The following is a 23615-nucleotide window of genomic DNA, read 5'->3' on the forward strand; positions in this document are numbered from 1 at the left end:
TTCCATTTATATAAAAGGGTACATAAGGAAGAGAAATCGTTTTTACTCATCCAAACAGCACCTTAAAATGTTGTTTTACGAAACATAGCACCAATTTGTGTGGACAAATACTCTTACGACTTGCTATAGCTATAGTTCTTGTTCAAATATATGTTTATTCTTTTTTCTTTTTTAAATTTTATTATTATTATAATACTTTAAGTTTTAGGGTATATGTGCACAACGTGCAGGTTTGTTACATATGTATACGTCTGCCACGTTGGTGTGCTGCACCCATTAACTCGTCATTTAAAAAAAAAGAAAAAAATTAAAAAATAAATTAGGCATAGTAAAGGATAACAACAATAACTAATAATAAAATGGAACAATTATAACAATGTAAAAAAACATGTTTATTTCCTTAAAGATCAGACTTTTAAAAAATATTAAGCAACTATCATGATTTACTCTGAAAATATTATTTTCTTTTATATGTGCATAAAAGAGGAAAAAATATAGTTGCATGTGGCTTCATTTGGAGGAGGGAATTTTTTAAACAACTATATATATATACACACACATATACACATAGATATATATATACACATATATACACGTATGTGTGTATATATGTGTGTGTGTATATATATGTGTATATGTATATATATATATACACACACACATATGTAATTGAATTATAACATTGGTATGAGACAGGAAAAAAATCAGAATAATGCAATTCCTTGAAAATGTAAGATTTGTAGAGCTGGCCTCAAGGGGTACCATGGGGATGAAGAGACACTTAATGTCCCTTATAATTTCCTCAGCCCCGACTTAGTCACTGCAAAGTAGTACACAGTCTGAGTAAAACTTGAATTTTTTTTGCTAGTGAGACTGCCAGGCAAGTTTCCTAAATCCCCTCTGACACCATGATCCACCCCTACATAGCTGCCCTGAAATCCCTCCTGGATAGAAATCCTGTAACTTCCGCTGAGGTCTTACATATCATTTTTCATTATTGAAATGTTTCTCTTTAACGGGAAAATAATCATCATACCTTTTTAAAAAAAAAAAAAACTCAATCCTGAATTTCACACTAGGTATTTTTAATTGCTTATTCTACATTGCTTCATGGAAAGAAAAAGAGAGGAAGGGAGGGAAGAAGGGAGGGAGGGAATAGAGGAAGATGGGGGAAGGAAAATTGTAAACTTTCTCAAAATCCTAAGCGGTTTCAGAGCTGGAGTCCTGGCTGTGGTAATCTGGGCTCAGTAGTGTCAGGGCCGGGACTGGACACCAGTTTTCCTGGCTCTCCGTTCAGTGTTTTTTCCCCTTCATGGCGGACAATGACTAGAGTCAGCTTGGAAATCTTCAAAACTCAAAGCTGACTGTTAAGCTAATTATTTTCTTCTGCTTTCTTCTAAAAACTACATGCATTATTTGAAATCCAAACAAATGTATTCATTGCCTCAGAATCTGACAGTAACACTTTTCCACTGTCAAGAACACAGAGTGTGAAGAGGAAAACGAGGACGTGTGAAAGTCCCCCAAAATCCACAGGTAGAAGACGCCCCATCCTGGTAGAACTGGAAAGACCCGAACTCTGCTTAGAACAAAGAAAACTAGAGAGTGACTATGTTATGACATATTTTCCTCACACAATGAAGAAAAATGCCCCTAAGGAATTTTAAACATTGTGTTTTTAATTTAAAAGGATTTCTTTTCTCGCTCTTTTTTTCCTCCTCTGTCAGCTCAACTGTTGCTATAGTTGCACCACAGAGCTGGACGTAGTTGTCTCATAGTGCAGCTCCTCTGCAGCAGAGAAAAATGTTGATGCTAAAATGGGGACATTCTTGACCTTTGTGGTCAGTGACATCAATACCCTCTGTTTCTGTTTGCAGGCTATACAGTTTGATCCAGAAACCCACCTGCCCACCATAACCGACACTTGTACAGGCTGTACTCTGTGTCTCAGTGTCTGCCCTATTGTCGACTGCATCAAAATGGTTTCCAGGACAACACCTTATGAACCAAAGAGAGGCATACCCTTATCTGTGAATCCGGTGTGTTAAGGTGATTTGTGAAACAGTTGCTGTGAACTTTCATGTCACCTACATTTGCTGATCTTTTAAAATCATGATCCTTGTGTTCAGCTCTTTCCAAATTAAAACAAGTATATATTTTCTAAATAAAAATATGTAATTTCAAAATACATTTGTAAATGTAAAAAATGTCTCATGTCAATGATCATTCAATTAATGGTCATAAAATAGAATAATTCTTTTCTGAGGATAGTAGTTAAATAACTGTGTGGCAGTTAATTGGATGTTCACTGCCAGTTGTCTTATGTGAAAAATTAACTTTTTTGTGGCAATTAGTGTGACAATTTCCAAATTGCCCTATGCTGTGCTCCATATTTAATTTCTAATTGTAAGTGAAATTGAAACAAAGTACACTTTAACGTACAAGAAAATGTATCCAAGGAAACATTTTATCATTAAAAATTACCTTTAATTTTAATGCTGTTTCTAAGAAAATGTAATTAGCTCCATAAAGTAGAAATGAAGAAAGTCCAAAAGTTATTTGCTATGACAGGAAAAGAAAGCCTAAAATTGAGTTTGTAGAACTTTATTAAGTAAAATCCCCTTCGCTGAAATTGCTTCTTTTTGGGTTAGATAGAGGATAGTGAGAATATTTACTAACTAACTACCATTCACTACTCATACGTGAGATGGTTGTCCAAACTCATCCTCTTTTAATGGCATTTCTCTTTAAACTATGTTCCTAACAAAATGAGATGATAGGATAGAGCCTGGTTACTACTCTTTTGCTGTGCACATACCTGCTCTGACTGGTTTTAATAGTCACCTTTGTGATTACAGCAACTAATGTTTGAACAAAGCCCAAAGTATGCAATGCTTCATTATTCAAGAATGAAAAATATGATGTTGATAATGTATATTAAACGTGCCAAATCAGTTTGACTACTCTCTGTTTTAGTGTTTATGTTTAAAAGAAATATATTTTTTGTTATTATTAGATAATATTTTTGTATTTCTCTATTTTCTTAATCAGTAAATAGTGTCATATAAATTCATTTATCTCCTCTTCATGGCATACTTCAATATGAATCTATAAGTAGTAAATAAGAAAGTAACAATCTATGGCTTATTTCTTTTTTTTTTTTTTAAATTTTTTTTATTATGTAGAATTCAAATTTTAATATCTTTTTTTTTTTTATTATACTTTAGGGTTTTAGGGTACATGTGCACAATGTGCAGGTTTGTTACATATGTATCCATGTGCCATGTTGATTTCCTGCACCCATTAACTCGTCATTTAGCATTAGGTGTATCTCCTAATGCTGTCCCTCCCCCCTCCCCCCACCCCACAACAGTCCCCGGAGTGTGATGTTCCCCTTCCTGTGACCATGAGTTCTCATTGTTCAATTCCCACCTATGAGAGAGAACATGCGGTGTTTGGTTTTTTGTCCTTGTGATAGTTTACTGAGAATGATGTTTTCCAGTTTCATCCATGTCCCTACAAAGGACACAAACTCATCATTTTTTATGGCTGCATAGTATTCCATGGTGTATATGTGCCACATTTTCTTAATCCAGTCTATCGTTGTTGGACATTTGGGTTGGTTCCAACTCTTTGCTATTGTGAATAGTGCCGCAATAAACATACGTGTGCATGTGTCTTTATAGCAGCATGATTTATAGTCCCTTGGGTATATACCCAGTAATGGGATGGCTGGGTCAAATGGTATTTCTAGTTCGAGATCCCTGAGGAATCGCCACACTGACTTCCACAATGGTTGAACTAGTTTACAGTCCCACCAACAGTGTAAAAGTGTTCCTATTTCTCCACATCCTCTCCAGCACCTGTTGTTTCCTGATTTTTTAATGATGGCCATTCTAACTGGTGTGAGATGGTATCTCACTGTGGTTTTGATTTGCATTTCTCTGATGGCCAGTGATGATGAGCATTTCTTCATGTGTTTTCTGGCTGCATAAATGTCTTCTTTTGAGAAGTGTTTGTTCATGTCCTCTGCCCACTTTTTGATGGGGTTGTTTGTTTTTTTCTTGTAAATTTGTTTGAGTTCATTGTAGATTCTGGATATTAGCCCTTTGTCAGATGAGTAGGTTGCAAAAATTTTCTCCCATTCTGTAGGTTGCCTGTTCATTCTGATGATAGTTTCTTTTGCTGTGCAGAAGCTCAGCAAAATACCTAGGAATCCAACTTACAAGGGATGTGAAGGACCTCTTCAAGGAGAACTACAAACCACTGCTCAATCAAATAAAAGAGGATACAAACAAATGGAAGAACATTCCATGCTCATGGGTTGGAATAATCAATATCGTGAAAAAGGCCAACTGCCCAAGGTAATTTATAGATTCAATGCCATCCCCATCAAGCTACCAATGACTTTCTTCACAGAATTGGAAAAAACTACTTTAAAGTTCATATGGAACCAAAAAAGAGCCCACATCGCCAAGTCAATCCTAAGCCAAAAGAACAAAGCTGGAGGCATCACGCTACCTGACTTTAAACTATACTACAAGGCTACAGTAACCAAAACAGCATGGTACTGGTACCACAACAGAGACATAGATCAATGGAACAGAACAGAGCCCTCAGAAATGATGCCGCATAGCTACAACTATCTGATCTTTGACAAACCTGACAAAAACAAGAAATGGGGAAAGGATTCCCTATTTAATAAATGGTGCTGGGAAAACTGGCTAGCCATATGTAGAAAGCTGAAACTGGATCCCTTCCTTACACCTTATACAAAAATTAATTCAAGATGGATTAAAGACTTATATGTTAGACCTAAAACCATTAAAATCCTACAAGAAAACCTAGGCAATACCATTCAGGACATAGGCATGGGCAAGGACTTCATGTCTGAAACACCAAAAGCAATGGCAACAAAAGCCAAAATCGACAAATGGGATCTCATTAATCTATGGCTTATTTCTATGACAAATTCAAGAGCTAGAAAAATAAAATGTTTGATTATGCACTTTTAGAAATGCATATTTGCCACAAAACCTGTATGATTGAATAATATCAAATAAAATATCATAAAACATTTTAAATATGATATTTTGCTGCCTCATTTGCAAATGTAATTTCATATAAACCATTTAGATTTTGAAATAGAGCAGTTTTTGGTTAGTCCTATAGAGCATTCCATCCAGATCTAAAACTCATGTTAGTTTAAGTAAAATGAGGGTGATGATAGTACAGTTACTCAAATGTTTCACTTCCTGTCCTTCTTACCTATCTTTACCTACTGAATTAGATTCTATTCTGCCAAAAGGCATCTTTTACTGGGAACAGGCCAGGATTCTTGCAATGGCCAATGGGCAGGGACAAATGGAAAGTGGCAGCCTGCCTGCCTGCCTGAAAGTGCCAGTCTCACTGTAGGAAGTACACATCTCACTTAATATTACTGCTTAGATGGTTATGTGATATTATTGACTCATGTAAATGGACTCTCTTTGCATTCTTGTTATGGTGAGGGATTTTAACTTTTGGAGTTGGTAACACTTAGAAAACAGTTCCAGTAATCTAGAAAAGAGATTTACCAGGGCTACGTGGATGCCATCATAATGTCTTACCCCCTACCTGAATCTGATGAGAGTTTTTCACTCTGGGAGTTTAGTAGCCTTCTTGGAACATTATGAAAGATATCCCATGTATGTACACACCTGAGTCCTCTTCAAGATACTGAATGCCAAATGCCAGGCAGAAATTTCCTTGATCGAGATTAAAGAAATAATCATGACCTTTGCATTTTTTTCTGAGAAAGAGAGGGCAAAATACTTTAGCTGTTTCTGTAACTACTTTGGGGAACTACAAGTGACCAGGGTTAGGCCATGGCAATCCATGATTTTATACTAGTTTCTTCCTTACACACATTTCTTTCTGTTGTATTCACTTTCTACTTCATACCAAGAAGTTTTTCTTATCCTTGTTGTGTGTAGAAAACATAACTCAATTTTACATGTGTTATTTACAGAGAGACTCAGAATAAGGAAGAATGAAAACCACATTATTCCCATCCAGCAAGACACCAGGAGCCATTGACCCTAACACACACATTCTCATGGCGCCTTACCTCCAGACATGATTGGGGACATAAGACCAGACGAGATACTGTGGTTAGTAAGCACTTCCTAACGAATGTCTGAGAAGCTGTACTAAATGTTCTACATATATGATAGTTAATTGTATGTGTCAGCTTGGCTGGGCCGCAGTACCCAGACACTTAGTCAAGCATTATTCTCACATGTTTCTGTGAGGGTGTGTGTTTTGGGGTTAGATTTACATTAAAATTAGCGGACTCTGAGTAAACCAAATTGCCCTCCATAATGTGGGTGGGCCTCATCCAACCAGTGGAAGGCCTGGCTAGAACGAAGGCTGACTTCCCTTGAGCAGGAAGGAATTCTCCAGCAGACTGCCTTCAGCCTTCATCTACATCATTGGCTCTTTCTGGTTGTACATCAGACAGCCTTTGGACTTGAACTATAGCTCTCTTCTGAGAGGCCAGCTTGCAGGCCTCCCCTATCAAAGTTGGGACTCATCAAGCTTCCACAATTATGTGTGTTCATTCCTTAAAATAATAAATAAATTTTTTAACGAAATAAATAAAGTGTATCAGTTATGTTTCTCTGGACAATCATGACTAATACAACATATATTATTACATTTGAATGTTATAAGGATCACAGGTAAGTGCTATATTTTTTTCCATTTAAAAATGAAGACATAGGTGCTTAAAGAGTCTAACTAACTTGTTCCAGGTCATATAACTGTTGAGATATGTTTTATAGGTGCCCTTGGTTATGTCTAATATGCTACATGCCTTCATCCTTTTGTTCAACCAACCATTTATTCATTCAACAAATATTTATGAAGCAGCTATTATACAATGAACCAAGCACTGGACTAAGGGCTGAGGGTATGAACTCGAATGATGAATGCTTCTTGTCTTAATCTGTTAGGGCTGCTATAACAAATTACCATAAACTATGTAGCTTATAAACAGCAAAAAACAAACAAACAACAACAACAAAAAACATTTCTCACAGTTCCAGAGGCTGGGAATTCCAAGATCAAGGTGCCAGTAGATTGGAGGTCTGGCGAGGGCCTGTTTTATGGTACAGAGATTGCACCTTATGGCTGTGTCCTCACATGGTAGAGCGGTGAACAGGCTCCCTTGGGCCTATTTATGAGGGCACTAATCTCATTAAGGAGGGTTCCACCTTCATGATTTAGTCACCTCTCAAAAGCTCCACCTCTTAATACTATCACCTTGGATATGGAAATTTCAACATATGAATTTTGAGGAGACATAGACATTCAAACCACGGTACTCCCTAACTTCAAGGTGCTTACAATGTACAGGGAAAATAGGTAACGTGGTGAATGCTAGGAAAGCAATCTTGAGAGCAGGGACATCAAAGGCATACTCTCTTAACAAGGTGGCAATTAAGCCAAGTTTTGTTTTTTTTTTTAAACTTTGGCTCTTTTATTTAGAAGCTTTTTCATGTATTCAACAACTTGATTAAAACATATCTCTTTAATTTGGGATACATTGATTTTTCATAAAATATAATATTTTTAACATGTGATTATCAATATTGCACGGTGATTAAAAGTTTGGGCTTTGGAATAAACAGAACTGGATTGAATATGACAGCTGCCACTCATTATCTGTATCATCTTGGACAGATTATTTAATCTTTCTGAATTTGAGCTCATAAAGGAATTTCCTAAATAGGTAACAAGAGAAGACACCTCAAGCAGTGAAAACAAGAGAGAGCACAGAGGTTTGAAAAGTCTGGAATGTTCAGAAAACCACAAAAGTTTGAATTCGCTAGGACAAAAGGAACATGTGGTTGGAAGTAAGGTGGAGACAGACAGGTTTGGATCACACTAGAATCCCTCAAGGAATCAGAATCCGCGCTTCGTTCACTCATTCAAAAATATTGTATCTTCTTTATGCCAAGTACTTCCTAGCTGATACTGATTCAACGATGAACAAGACAGACATGGCTCCTGCCTTACTGGGTGTGCATCTTAGTGGATGACAGAAAAATCAAGCAAATAAATTAACTGCAAACTATGATAAGTGCTCTGGCAGTAACAACAAGGCCTGCGATGGAGCTGAGGAAGGTACTTATTCCTCCAAGTGTGGGCAAGTAAGTCCTGATAGATGGGAAGAAACCAATCGCATGAAGAACAGAGAGTGTGTTCCAGAGGTGAAACAGCAATTGCAAAGGTCAAGAGATTGGAGAGCCTGAGTTACTTAAATGACTACAAAGGTAAGCTGAGGTAGGATAGTAAAAGACAATAGCTAAAATCTATAGGAACCATGAACTAGAAGCAATCTGCAAGATGCTCCTTGGGATGTCCCCCCATCTCCCACTCTGACTCCTGTTATCACCTTTTCTGTACAGTTAATGCCAACATCTATACCTGTAAGTTGGACTTCTGAGTACCTGAGCACTTGCTCTATTTAAATATTTTTAACTTAATTCCAGTATCTTTCTGGTCCGTACCCACATCCAGTCAGTTACCATGTGTAACAATTTTACCTCTAAAACATCTCCTAAGGCTTGCTCCAGTTTTCCATCGTACAAACTGCCGTGATTCATTCTCCCATTATGTATTATCCAGCTCTTGTAGGAATATCTCACTCCCACTCATGCGAACACTCTCCTAGATCGCTTGCCAACCTGCATATCCTATCATATTTCTCCATTGTTATAAAACCCTCAAGATTTCTCCATGTTTTAACAAATTAAAATGGAATTCAAGACCCTCCTAGGAAGGCCTCCCACTACTATTCCAACTCTATGTGACCTTCCTTACCCCCAAAGTTTGAGGATTAATATGTATTTGGAGTTTGATACCCTGCTGCCACTTAATTGCTTGTCACCTCAGACATCCAAACCTCAGCTTCCTAATCTGTAAAGTTGATATTAAAATAGTTTGTACCACCTAAGGTTAAGGTTATCGTGAGGATAAAATGAAATAGTGACTCTCAATGAATAAGTATTCAATTACTGTTTTTCTTATTTAAAAACATCCTATAGTGAAACACTAAAAAACAAATGTTTTGAATATATTTCATATTTTGTCTCATGTATTTTTAAGATTAAAATGTTCATACTGGGACTATCTGTAAATCTTAATGGTTCACTCATTAATAATCAGTTAAATACAATGTTTAATATGTATTCAGTTAAAAAATGTTTATATCAGAACTCATCTAATCAAATTATACTGTTTAACAAATAGATAATTTCAATAATAAGAAAACAGTAACTAAGATGTTACATTGTCCTATGACACCATCACAAGTTTATCTTATACTTATGGTAGAGCTTTGTCAATACATTGAAATGGCTTAAAATTTTATGCTGACTTTGTATAATGTCAAGAAATAAATTACTTGTAGATACTTGAGAATTTTTATATAAATCTTATGTTTTTAATGTTGAAAAAAAATCTAGCTTTGTTGTAAAACTTCACTGACCAAAAAAAAAAAAAAATGCCGAAATTGAAATGTAATGAAACATCTCAGTTAACTGCACAGAAATGTAGTCAGGTAGAGGTTATTAGCCCCATTTCACAGATGAAAAAACAAGGCTTAGGAGTTTCTGTGATTTTCCCAAGACCATACATTGCCAAGGGCAGAGTTTATATTTAAACCTGTTACTCCAGTCACTCACTATACAGTCCACAGTGCATGATCCCCATCTTCACTGGAATCTCTCAAAACTTCCTACTAATATGAAAATAGTTATTCACCTTACACGCAGGATAGTAGAATCCACATCTGCCACTTGCTGAACTTGGATACATTAACTAGACTGCTCAGCCTCAATTTCCTCCTCTATAAAATGGAGAAGATAATAGTCATACACTTAATAAGTTAGATATAATTACTGTTGTTCATGAGCGTAGAAATTTCAAATACAGTTTTAAAAGATATAAGGCCACTAACTGAAATCTACATTTGCTAGACTCAAAGTCAGATGGTCATAGTAGTAACTGGTAGTATGACTTCCTAGACTAACATTTGTCACGGCAATCTGGAAAAAAAAGATATTCCATGCAATGGAAAGATCAAGATTTTTTTTAAGAGTAAGTTAACCAACCGGGAGCAGTGGCTCACGCCTGTAATCCCAGTACTTTGGGAGGCTGAGGCGGGTGAATCACGAGGTCAGGTGTTCTAGACCAGCCTGGCCAACATAGTGGAAACCCTGTCTCTACTAAAAATACAAAAATCAGCTGGGCGTGGTGGCACATGCCTTTAATCCCAGCTATCTGGGAAGCTCAGGCAGGAGAATTGCTTCAACCTGGGAGACAGAGGTTGCAGTAAGCCTAAATTGCACCACTGCACTCCAGCTAGGGCAAGAGTGTGAGACTCTGTCACAAAAAAAAAAAAAGAGTAAGTTAACCAATTCTGTCAAACATAAAAGATCTTAGTAATAAAATATAACATATATAATTGAAAAGGTGAATGTGATTAAAATGAATATATTTACTTATATATTATATATTAGTATATAAATATGAAAATAGATAAATATTAAATGATCTCATTTTACCTCCCTAATTCTATAAGCTGGTTATTTCTATATTTTTTAAAAAGGAAATTGAAAGATAAAGCAAATAAATGACTTACATAAATTGACATGTTTAATTGGAACTGTATGTGGAAATGAAGCTAAGTTGACTTGATATTCAGGCAATGCCCTCTGTCAGACAATCTTTCTGAGCATTAGATATTTTGCTGTAATATGGATATTTGGAGATGCATTTTCCACGTTTACATGGTCTTAGGTTACCAGCAAATGGGTTGGCAAAATCATGTAATAATATTGTCTGAAAGGTACTGCCCTTAGGAATGAGTATGTTACCTGGCAGGATCTGGTCTGCTTCTATCCTATGAAGTTAATCCAATTAACAGGAAAGCCATTAGACACACTAGTATCTACCCAGAGCGGTAACATTTTCCACTTACTCACATATGTGCACAATTCAGCAAACTGCCTGCCGGGTGAAAATTTGGACTAGACCCTTAATGGTTCTGGGAAGTTCCTGTAGTCTATAGTGCTCCCCTTTGTTAATTAATATGGTAGCATTAACTAATATGGCACATCTTTCATTAATATGGATTTTCTGCTTAAATTTTTAAAATTACAGATGCCATCTTTAAATTGGATAGTGCTATTTGCATTGGAAACAAGCATGGCTGACTGTCTTGTTGAGTGTGTTAACCTTTCAGTAGCTGATCTAGAGCATTTATAAACTGTGATACTGTCTTTCATTTACTATTCTTCTAGTATGCACTATAAACTTCTACATTATAAAAGAATCCAAGTTATTTTGTCACTGGCAAATAGTCTATAGTAGTGAGTCCTATTGATTTATGAATCTGTGCAGTTGTTTACAGAATGTATATCGTGCTTTTTCATATGCTGTATTCTGCAAGCACCAAGAGCCTTCTGTCTGTTTCTGTCTTTCTGCGGCCCTGCCTTCCTTATTCCACTACCATTGATGCATTCAAGTTTATATGCTGCTGGCAGTTTTCAAAGATTTGCATTAATCAACATATGGGTCAAGACCTCCTCTCTCACCAGTAATTTTCCTTTATGTGTTTCTATTGAAAATGAGATCTACCTGCCTATTAATAGTGTTGGCTTATTCATCTTTCCTGCCTTCTATGGTATCCATCTCCATGAAACCTAGGTATTTGGTCAATAACAAAGAACCAAATATATTAATATATATGCATATACACATCCATGAGTGTGCATACATACATGTATGTTAAAATTTAAGATGAATGAAAAGGTTAAGTCTGCATATTTTTTCTTGGAAGCATAAGAACCTGAGTGGAAGATAAGAACCTTTCAATTTGATTTATGTCTTCAGGCAAGAAACTCAAAGATGCTTATTTCCTCAATTTTAGAAGAGCAGCTTTTGAGTAAAATAGGTAGAAAGCGGTTAGGGATTTGGGATAGGACTGTAGAAAACAAATCATGAATATTTTTACACTCCATTTCAGTTTTGCAACATTTGGGAGACCATGTCTTGCTCTTCTTTCTTATAGGATATTTCAATGAGACTTCAACCAGCATATGTGGTTGGGGTGGGGGGAAAGAGTAACACCTCATTTTCTCTTTCTCTTTGAGACTACAAGCATGAGTAATTTTTATCACACTACAAAGTCTTGCCAACAATTATGGCCAATAACATTGCTTTGCGTCACAATATAAACATGAGCTAACCCTTAAAACTTTGAAAGTTTCTTAAAGACAAGAATGTGATATCTTTATGTTCTCCTCTGCTAAACATGGAAGTGTAGGAATCCCAGGATCTAGAAAACTAAGAACACCATAGATAAAAACACACATATTAAAGATAAAGGGAAAAATATTAGACATTCCCAAATCTGTCTTTCATCCTGACTTCTCTAAAACCCAAACCTGTATGTATATATTTGAATACAAATGTATATTTTATTCAAATACAATGTATATTCATATACAAACCCTAAACTCAATATGTCTAAAGTTTACTCTATCTCTTCCTAAGTTCATATCTTCTCTGCCTTCTACATGTATAACCGCTTCAGCATTCTCACATTTGCTTAGGATTGATCATTAAATTTGCAATGAACTCTTTCTTCTCTTTCCCCCCTACCTCTTCCTTTTCTTTCCTGCCCCATATCAGTAAGGATGTTTGATTTCAAGTGACAGAAAACCAACTCAAACTGGTTTAGGAAAAGAAAAAAGAATTTTATTGCCTCACATAACTTAAAAGCCCAGGAATAGAGTTCACTGAAGTTTTTACTGAATTCAGAATTTCAAACAGTGGCATCATCAGAACTGTTTCTCTTCATCTCTCTGTTCTTCTTTATGTGGCTTTATTTTCAGGCCACATGTAACCCCTGTAGCTGAAAGTTCATATTATCTTTATTGTTCTGCGTGGTAGACAGAATAATGCTCCCCACCCCACTGCCCCCAAAGTTACCTATATCCTAATCCCTGAAACCTGTGAATATATTAAATACCATGGCAAGGGGGAATTTGCATGGTGAAATCCTAACCAACAAAGTGATGGTATTAGGAAGTGGGGCCTTTTAAGGGATGCTTGGGTCATAAGAGCAGAGCCCTCATGAATGGGATTAGTGCCCTTATAAAAGAGGGCCTAGGGGGCTTATTCACCCCTTACAAGGTGTGAGAACACAGCAAGAAGTTGCTATCTACGAACCAGGAAATAGGCCCTCACCAGATACAGAATCTACAGACAACTTGACCTTGGATCTCTCAGCCTCCAGAACTGTGAGAAATACCTTTCTGTTGTTTATAAGCCATCCAGTCTATGCTACTTCGTTATAGTAGCCTGATTGGACCAAGACACCTTCCTTAAAGAGGATGTTCATGATCATAAACAGACCTACATGGGGACTTGTCATATAGTTAAAATTTTAAGATGACTTATTTGGTACAGCAACAGTAAAAAACAAACAAACCATATTTTGCATATGACTATCAGGTCAACTATTTTTACACTGGTGTTTACAAATCAACACTCTTCATCACCATGCTTTAAATAACAGAGAGAGTTCTACACTCAACAAATAGCAATTATTAAGGACTTTCAGGTGGCAAGGTTGCCCAAATTATCATGAAATTATTGGGCTATATGTGTAAGCATTTAGCTTTTGGATCAATTTTATCAGCTGGGAAACTGTAGATTCTTTTGGTTGCACAGAAAAAAGACTCACTAAGATTATCTCATAGCACAGGGTATGGTGCAGGGTATGGCAGCACAAAGTCTAATTAGGATGCTGTTACATCTGCTCAAGCAAGAAATTTTGAGTGCCTGGACTAATAAGGCAGCAGTAATAGGGTTAGGGAGGAGGGAATGGATTGAAGAAATATTTAGCAATAGGGTTTAGACTAACAACATAAATTTATTAAGAGCCTACTAAATACCAGCCACTGTGTAAAGGGAAAATATAGCAGTACGGTGTTCTACACTTCTAATGAAATGTTGAACATTTTATTTTATTGCTATTATGCAAGTACAGTTAAAGCCATCCTTAAATTCGTCTGGGAAGGCAAAGGATGTTTCACAGAGGTTGTATACCATGGGAACTGAATCTTCTGGAGTTGGTTCAGAATGCAGATTCTGGATTCAAATTCCCTGTGTTTGAATCCTGTCTCTGCCTCTTAGCTGTGTCTTTGTGTGGAAGGTACTTAATAATCTAAACCTCACTTTTCTTGATTGTAAACAGATGTAGAAAGAAAATTACTGATAACAGCTGACACTTAGCAGTCACCATGTCAGGTACTATTCCAAATACTCAACAGCCAATAATTTATTTAGCCATCACAACAATCTTATGAGGTAGGTACTATTATTAGATGAGGAAACTGAGGTACTGATATATTAAACAGATTTCACGCACCACACTGATGGTAAATGGCAGAGCTAAGATCTGAACCCATGCAGTTCAGCTCCCGAATCCATGCTGTTGATCAATATGCCACTTTCCCAAGGATCAGCTGCTCAGCATTACCGTGAGATCTAAAGGAGATGATGCATGTAAAGTGCTTAGCACAGTGTCTGCATGTAGAACTTGCTTGATAAGTATTAGCTTAATTTTATACTCATAATATAAAATTAAATATTAATAAATATTGGCTCTTCAGATTGGTGTCACTGGGTGGTTGGATCTGCTGGTTAGACACTATAAAGAGTACGAAGGAGGGAAAAGGCAGCTGTCCTGAAGCAGAAGGCCAGGACCTCCATTTCCAGCTTCTCTAGTTGTAAGCAGTGGGATTGCCTATGCTTATGCCTATGCTTCATGCTTCATAGCATGGAATCTTTGAAGTAAACAGATAGGAGAGTATGGATTTATTCAATCAATAATCATTTTCCAAGATCCAGCAATGGGCCAGGCCTTGGACCAGGTTTCATGGGGAACACAAAATTGAAATAACGCCTTCAAAATAAGATTAGTGGCTAAGAGCTCAGGTTCTGGAGACAGATTTTCCAGGTTGAATACTAACTCTGCCAATTGGCCACTTGAGACTTTGGGCAAATCTCCTTACCTGTCTGTGCCTCACTTCTCTTGTCAATAAAATGAAGAAGAGTAAGCAGATCTTATAGGGTTGTGTGCAGACAAAGAGAGGCAAGACCTGTAGGAACAGGGCAGGGGCTCTATAAATGTGCCCTTTGCTTATTTCCAACTCTCCACACCAACCCACATGTGTGACCTCAACTTGCGTCCTTGTCACCTTTCAGCAATACTAAAGCAATTGCCCAACAAAGTGCTTTTTAAACTTCTTTTTTTCCTTTTTGTAGCATAGAGGTTTTCAAAAATAAATTATATCAAAATAAATTGTAAAATACCTCCACATCTTAGCATGTGCTACTTCCTCATTCTGTATTGGTCTTAATTATGCCACACTTGGAGGAAGCTTTTTTTTTCTTCAAATATTATCTCAAGCAGCTGGGACCTCCTCTCTGAGGATATCCCCAACTGCAAGAATTAATCATTCACTCCCGGTAATATCTCTACTCCTTATGCATATGCCTATTAGTGCATGAGATTACAAGCAGTTGTCATATTCATCTTTGCATTCCCAGAGCCAGGTGCAGAGCCTGGCATGTAGTAGCCTAGGTACATAATAAATTATCCTTTATAACAGCTTTATTGAGATGTAATTCATGTAACAGCCATCTAAAGTGTACAATTCAATAGGTTTTAATGCATTTACAGTTATGCAGCTATCACCAGAATCCATTTTTATGACATCAAAAAAAGAAACTCAGTCAATTAGCAGTCACTCCGCATTCCCCTCTGCCCAACCCTAGGGAAACACTAATCTGCTTCTGATCTCTATGGATTTGCCTACTCTGGACATTTCAAAAATAGAGTCATGCAGTATAGTGTGGATATTACCACTGTACTTTGTGACTGGCTTCTTTTGCTTAGCATACTATTTTCAAGGCTAATTCATATATTAGCATGTATAAATAGTTCATTTTTTCTATGGCCGTATAATATTCCATTTGATGGATATGACATATTTTATTTATCCATTCATCAGTTGATGGATATTTGGGTTGTTTGTACTTTTTGGCTATTATGAATAAAGCTTCTGTGAACATTCATGTAGAAATTTTGTTATAGACATACGTTTTCATTTCTGTTGAATATATACCTAAAAGTGAAATTGCTGGGTCATGTGGTAACTCTTTTTAACCTTTTATGGAAGTGCCAGACTATCTACTAAAGCAGCTACACCAACTTACATTTCCACCAACAGGGAATGAGTGTTCTAATTTATCCATGTCTTTGCTAACACTTATTATTATCTGTACTTTGGATCATAGCTATCCTAATGACATGAGATGGTATCTCATTGTAGCTTTGGTTTGCATTTTACTGACAGCTTATGATGCTGAACATCTTTTCATGTGTTCATTGGCTTTTTCTGTCCCTTCTTAAGACCAGTGTCTACTCATATTGTCTGCTTATTTTTAATTGGATGGTCTTATTATTGAGTTGCAGGAGTTCTTTGTACATTCTAGACTCAAGTCCCTTATCAACTATATGATTTGCAAAAATGTTTCACATTCTGTGGGTTGTCTTTTCACTTTCTTGATACTGTCCTTTGAAGCACAAAAGTTTTTAATTTGGTGATGTCCAATTTATCTATTTTTTAAAATTGTGTTACTTTTATTTTTGGTATAATTTATCTAAATAACTATTAGCTAATGAGAGTTCACAAAATTTACACCAAGGCTTTCTTCTGTTTATATTTTTACCTTTACATTTAGGTTTTTGATCCATTTGAGTTAATTTTTTTTAGATGGTGAGTAGGAATCCAACTTCATTCATTTGCATGTAGATTTCCAGATGTACCAGCCCATTTGATGAAAAGACCAATCTTTCCCTCATAAGAAAGTTTAGAATTAAACTCCATACTACCCCACCTCTGCCTTCAGGGAATGCATAGTACTGTGATGGAGACTGGTAGATACATGAGAAAGTGGCAATGAAACGTAACAATGTTTGAGCCCAAAAGAGTGCAAGAGCTTTGTTCTTTTGGCTTAGGATTGACTCGGCAATGTGGGCTCTTTTTTGGTTCCATATGAACTTTAAAGTAGTTTTTTCCAATTCTGTGAAGAAAGTCATTGGTAGCTTGATGGGGATGGCATTGAATCTATAACTTACCTTGGGCAGTATGGCCACTTTCACGATATTGATTCTTCCAACCCATGAGCATGGAATGTTCTTCCATTTGTTTGTATCCTCTTTTATTTCATTGAGCAGTGGTTTGTAGTTCTCCTTGAAGAGGTCCTTCACATCCCTTGTAAGTTGGATTCCTAGGTATTTTATTCTCTTTGAAGCAATTGTGAATGGGAGTTCACTCATGATTTGGCTCTCTGTTTGTCTGTTATTGGTGTATAAGAATGCTTGTGATTTTTGCACATTGATTTTGTATCCTGAGGCTTTGTTGAAGTTGCTTATCAGCTTAAGGAGATTTTGGGCTGAGACGATGGGGTTTTCTACATATACAATCATGTCATCTGCAAACAGGGACAATTTGACTTCCTCTTTTCCTAATTGAATACCCTTTATTTCCTTCTCCTGCCTGATTGCCCTGGCCAGAACTTCCAACACTATGTTGAATAAGAGTGGTGAGAGAGGGCATCCCTGTCTTGTGCCAGTTTTCAAAGGGAATGCTTCCAGTTTTTGCCCATTCAGTATGATATTGGCTGTGGGTTTGTCATAGATAGCTCTTATTATTTTGAGATACGTCCCATCAATACCTAATTTATTGAGAGTTTTTAGCTTGAAACGTTGTTGAATTTTGTCAAAGGCCTTTTCTGCATCTATTGAGATAATCATGTGGTTTTTGTCTTTGGTTCTGTTTATATGCTGCATTACATTTATTGATTTGCATATGTTGAACCAGCCTTGCATCCCAGGGATGAAGCCCACTTGATCATGGTGGATAAGCTTTTTGATGTGCTGCTGGATTCAGTTTGCCAGTATTTTATTGAGGATTTTTGCATCAATGTTCATCAAGGATATTGGTCTAAAATTCTCTTTTTTGGTTGTGTCTCTGCCCAGCTTTGGTATCAGGATGATACTGGCCTCATAAAATGAGTTAGGGAGGATTCCCTCTTTTTCTATTGATTGGAATAGTTTCAGAAGGAATGGTACCAGTTCCTCCTTGTACCTCTGGTAGAATTCGGCTGTGAATCCATCTGGTCCTGGACTCTTTTTGGTTGTTAAGCTATTGATTATTGCCACAGTTTCAGAACCTGTTATTGGTCTATTCAGAGATTCAACTTCTTCCTGGTTTAGTCTCGGGAGGGTGTATGTTTCGAGGAATTTATCCATTTCTTCTAGATTTTCTAGTTTATTTGGGTAGAGGTGTTTGTAGTATTCTCTGATGGTAGTTTGTATTTCTGTGGGATAAAGCTGGAGGCATCATGCTACCTGACTTCAAACTATACTACAAGGCTACAGTAACCAAAACAGCATGGTACCAGTACCAAAACAGAGATATAGATCTATGGAACAGAACAGAGCCCTCAGAAATAACGCCACCTATCTACAACTATCTGATCTTTGACAAACCTGACAAAAACAGGAAATGGGGAAAGGATTCCCTATTTAATAAATGGTGCTAGGAAAACTGGCTAGCCATATGTAGAAAGCTGAAACGGGATCCCTTCCTTACACCTTATACAAAAATTAATTCAAGATGGATGAAAGACTTACATGTTAGACCTAAAACCGTAAAAACTCTAGAAGAAAACCTAGGCATTACCATTCAGGACATAGGCATGGGCAAGGACTTCATGTCTAAAACACCAAAAGCAATGGCAACAAAAGCCAAAATTGACAAATGGGATCTAATTAAACTAAAGAGCTTCTGCACAGCAAAAGAAACTACCATTAGAGTGAACAGGCAACCTACAAAATGGGAGAAAATTTTCGCAACCTACTCTTCTTACAATAATATCCAGAATCTACAATGAACTCAAACAAATTTACAAGAAAAAAACAAACAACCCCATCAAAAAGTGGGTGAAGGAGATATGAACAGATACTTCTCAAAAGAAAACATTTATGCAGCCAAAAAACACATGAAAAAATGCTCATCATCACTGGCCATCAGAGAAATGCAAATCAAAACCACAATGAGATGCCATCTCGCACCAGTTAGAATGGCGATCATTAAAATGTCAGGAAACAACAGGTGCTGGAGAGGATGTGGAGAAATAGGAACACTTTTACACTGTTAGTGGGACTGTAAACTAGTTCAATCATTATGGAAGTCAGTGTGGCGATTCCTCAGGGATCTAGAACTAGAAATACCATTTGACCCAGCCATCCCATTACTGGATATATACCCAAAGGACTATAAATCATGCTGCTATAAAGACACATGCACACGTATGTTTATTGCGGCACTATTCACAATAGCAAAGACTTGGAACCAACCCAAATGTCCAACAACGATAGACTGGATTAAGAAAATGTGGCACATATACACCATGGAATACTATGTAGCCATAAAAAATGATGAATTCATATCCTTTGTAGGGACATGGATGAAACTGGAAATCATCATTCTCAGTAAACCATCGCAAGGACAAAAAAACCAAACACTGCATGTTCTCACTCATAGGTGGGAATTGAACATTGAGAACACATGGACACAGGAAGGGGAACATCACACACTGGGGACTGTTGTGGGGTGGAGGGAGGGGGGAGGGATAGCATTAGGAGATATTCCTAATGCTAAATGACGAGTTAATGGGTGCAGCACACCAACATGGCACATGGATACATATGTAACAAACCTGCATATTGTGCACATGTGCCCTAAAACTTAAAGTATAATAATAATAAAATAAAATAAAGAATGCAAGAGCTGGCTAGAAATGTCTTCTTCAAGTTTCCAAACTGAGCCCCAATATTGAACATAGAGTTACTTCAATGATTCTCTCTTCCTATGATATACAATTAAAATGACACCTGCATAATGCCTCTATTGTCTCCACTCATATGCAATTCTCAACAATTAATAGACACCAAGAATGAAACCACAGAGGAAGATGGAGATTCCTCCATTTCAAAAGAAGAAAATCTTAAGTGTTATTAAAAATAAAAAATAGCTAGGAAACTGAGGTAGGTCTCTCTTGAAACACAAGTCCCATTATCTTTTATGATATCATCCTGGTCACAGATAAATTAATTTGTTTAGCTTTAAATAAAAAGCCACCACATTGCCCTTTTTTACTCTTCTGTCTTGTTTTCCATTCTGAATCTGAGTGCCTGGCTTCTCTGCAGATATTGCTGAAATCACCATACTCAATTAGCAAGAAAGGCCTACACTACCCACCCTCAGATGCCTGGCAGAAGGTGTCCCAAAGGCTATAAGGAAGGCTTAAGAATGAGCAGAGCTTTTCAATCACAGCATCTTATTTCAGCATCTGAGCCGAGCTTTGAGTTTGGTACTTCTAAGATGATAAAGAAAATACTGACATGAAATGACATTATTCATCAAAATTTTGACATTGATCTCTAAACTACAATGTATTAACAAGATACCCTAGAATCATTTTCTTTCTTTATTGTGATAATATGTATATGTATGTGCACAAAAACATATGTGGTATTCTGTAATTGTGTTTTTCCAGCAACAAAAACAATCAGCATAATTCTTATTCATTGAATAATATGGAGGTTTATAAGCTCTTTAAAATTTTTCTGGTAAAGATTTGAAATCTTCTTTTGTTGCATAAAGGAAAGTACTGGGGTTATCGTTTGCTTTAATGTGGAGCACCACTTTGCTGATGACCTGTGGAAGGCATTTTCCCTCCCAGCATCTGGCTACCTGGCAGACTCCATAGGCAGCTGGGAAAGAAACTTCAGAGCTGCTTCTGGGTCTTCCACATAATTAGCCTGTTTATAGGCCGTCTGGGTTGCTTTGATTTCACCATCGCCATTTCTCTTTTCTGAAGATGTTCTGTGTGTCTCTTCCTTTGGGACTAAAATCATTAATAAGTCCTTCCTTAGTTAGGGACACCAGCTTCTTTCATGTGTCTGGCAACTCTCTGCCCCTCTGGATCCATCTCATTATGAAGCACCCTACAGACCAAGGGAGGGTGGTGTTTATATTTGATTATGCTATTATCAAATTAACAGGCCTCATTAGACGGAAATTACAGATTTGGGGCTCCCTAATACAATAGATTCTTAGAAAACCTCATCCAAAGAATAACAAAGCATAGTTAAAGAGAACTATTGCAAGGCCAGGATTTTAGTGAGGGCTGCTCAGATGGATAGAGAAGCTGAACTATTGGTGCTGTGCTAATACAACAATGTCAGTATGAATTTAAGCTAATTTGAATATCATGCTATTCCCTCTTCTCAGAAACCCTCCTTTCTCCTCTTCAGTTATCAAATCCTACTTATCTTTAAAATCCATATCAAATCTTACCCAAAGTATGCAAATTAGCTGCAAATGAGGTCATAGAAAGGATTTTGCTTGTATCAGATGACATTAAATGTGTTTTGATTCAACATGTTAAAATCAAGATTTTTCACATCACAATCTTGACTTCTAAATCCCTTTGAAAACTCAGATCCAACAGCCATCAGCTCTAGAGCAGAGGTTGGAAAACTGTGGTGACCACACCGTGGCCTCTAGTTTTTGCAAATAAAATTTTACTGGAACACAGTCACACCCATCCAGTAATCATGTGGTCAATGGCTGCTTCCATGGGTAACAGAGTTGCAGAGCTGAGTTGCAACAGAGACAGGAGGGCCTTGAAAAGAATATTTGCTATCTGTCACATTACAAGGAAACATTTGCCAACCCCTGAGCTAGGCCTGAAGCAACTGCCCCTTTAAGTAGGACGTGAGTTTTCCAGGTCAACAGACCATCCCACCACCTGCACAAAGCCTATCATATCTCCAGTTGCCTGCCTGTCCCCTGTAGACCTGGAAGTTTTTTCTCTGTTTACAGTTTTTAGAATCTCTTAACATGTTAGCTCATGCTTTTCTTTCTCTCTCCTTTAACCAAGTTAGACCCAGATTCTCCCCACTGTCAATCAAAACAGCCACATTTATCTGCCCTGGTTTTGCTGCAGAAATGTTTTCTTCCTGTGCAAAGTTTGTTAGTTTTGTCTCTCCAGGGCAGGAACATTTCTTTGCTTCTTTTGCATTCCCCTAAGGCCTGGTGCAATGTGAATAAAATAGTAGACACTTAGTAAATATTTTTTATTTCACTTATTGTTGTCAACCTGATGTACTCTAACCTCAGAAACAAATAAAGAGTACTAAAATAGATGTTTTTGATTCAGAAAGAAAAACTCTAGGGGAAGATGCACAACAAGAGGAGTCACCTGCTGTCTGCTTCACCTGACCACCTATCTACCCTCTGGAAGCAAGGGCAGGGTGCCTCAGGAGAAGCCATGTCTGCCTGCAAGAAGTCCTCTCTGGGTGGCAGCCTCAGCCTCTCAGTTATGAGGGCTTGTTTGCACACACACCATGACTAGCTCCCTGCCTTGGGGCAAACTCTGACTACCTCAATTCACAAACGTAGTTATATAAAATAGAACATGCAGTAAGAACTAGAACAACCGAGGAGCTTCGACTCTTGCGTCTTCTGACCAGTGTATTTTTTTCCTCTAGGCAGGGAAAACATAGGAATAAAGCAAGGGAAGTTGGTTAGATAGTTGGAATGCTTGCTGACATCAGTTGCAAAGAGTCCAGAGCACTGAGGCTGGCAAGTCACCTCCCATGACCAGGATTCCCTTCCTCCGTGGTACTTTAACAATTTCTGTCTTTTGAAATCATTTCTGGGATTTCATTACTAAACAAATGCCCTTCCAGTGTAATATTTCTTTTGTAAAACATGTCATTGTTAGCATCCATTCCTTAATTAGGCCTAGGAAACTTCTATCTCTTTACCATGGCCTTATATCTCTGGTTTGATTAGTAAATACTGATCTTCTGACCTAAATCTCAGAGGTATTTTATTTTCAAGATGAACAGAAAGAAATGTCAGAAAGTCATCCCAGAGTTGTCCCAAGGGCTAGCTGCATAACTGAAATAGGACAAGGTAGAGTTAGCACACTAGGGCAGCTAAACTGAACACCAAACTGAAAACCAGAGAGAGAGAAGAAACCAAATCTCCAACATGCAAAGGCCTGCTGGAACCAGAAATGCTAGGTCCATGGGCCCATAGTCTAATTTCACTGGGGAGATTGCCCTTCAGTTTGAATTACACTCATCCAAACAGTCTCTAAATTTTGACCCCTGGCTTCAAAAGAGTAGGAAGGGACTGCTTTCTCTAGTGCAAAAAAAATCACAGTCTGTCATGGCTGTTGACCTTGGTTCAATGGCCTTCCTTTTCTATGGGAGCCCATCAGGGCTCTGTGTAGAGGTGAAAGATGATGCAGGATTTTCTGCTCTTTAGCTCAGTTAAATCCAGTATCTTGTCTCATGACCAAGAAGAATTAGGCACATGGACACATTGAAGGATGAGGAGGAT

At 37.3% G+C, this 23615-nt stretch overlaps 1 protein-coding gene across 1 annotated transcript in view; it reads left to right on the forward strand.

The window, feature by feature from the left end:
- The window catches only part of DPYD (dihydropyrimidine dehydrogenase), an 806347-nt gene extending 803214 nt beyond the window's left edge, over positions 1-3133 (forward strand). The window contains exon 23 of the mRNA XM_003260094.4: positions 1878-3133. Within this exon, the coding sequence (XP_003260142.1) occupies positions 1878-2048 (171 nt within the window). The 3' untranslated portion in view covers positions 2049-3133. The remainder of the gene's footprint in view (positions 1-1877) is intronic.
- Positions 3134-23615: the final 20482 nt, after the last annotated feature.

The sequence above is a fragment of the Nomascus leucogenys genome, chromosome 12, assembly GCF_006542625.1.
Source record: "Nomascus leucogenys isolate Asia chromosome 12, Asia_NLE_v1, whole genome shotgun sequence".
In the NCBI taxonomy this organism is placed as follows: domain Eukaryota; kingdom Metazoa; phylum Chordata; class Mammalia; order Primates; family Hylobatidae; genus Nomascus; species Nomascus leucogenys.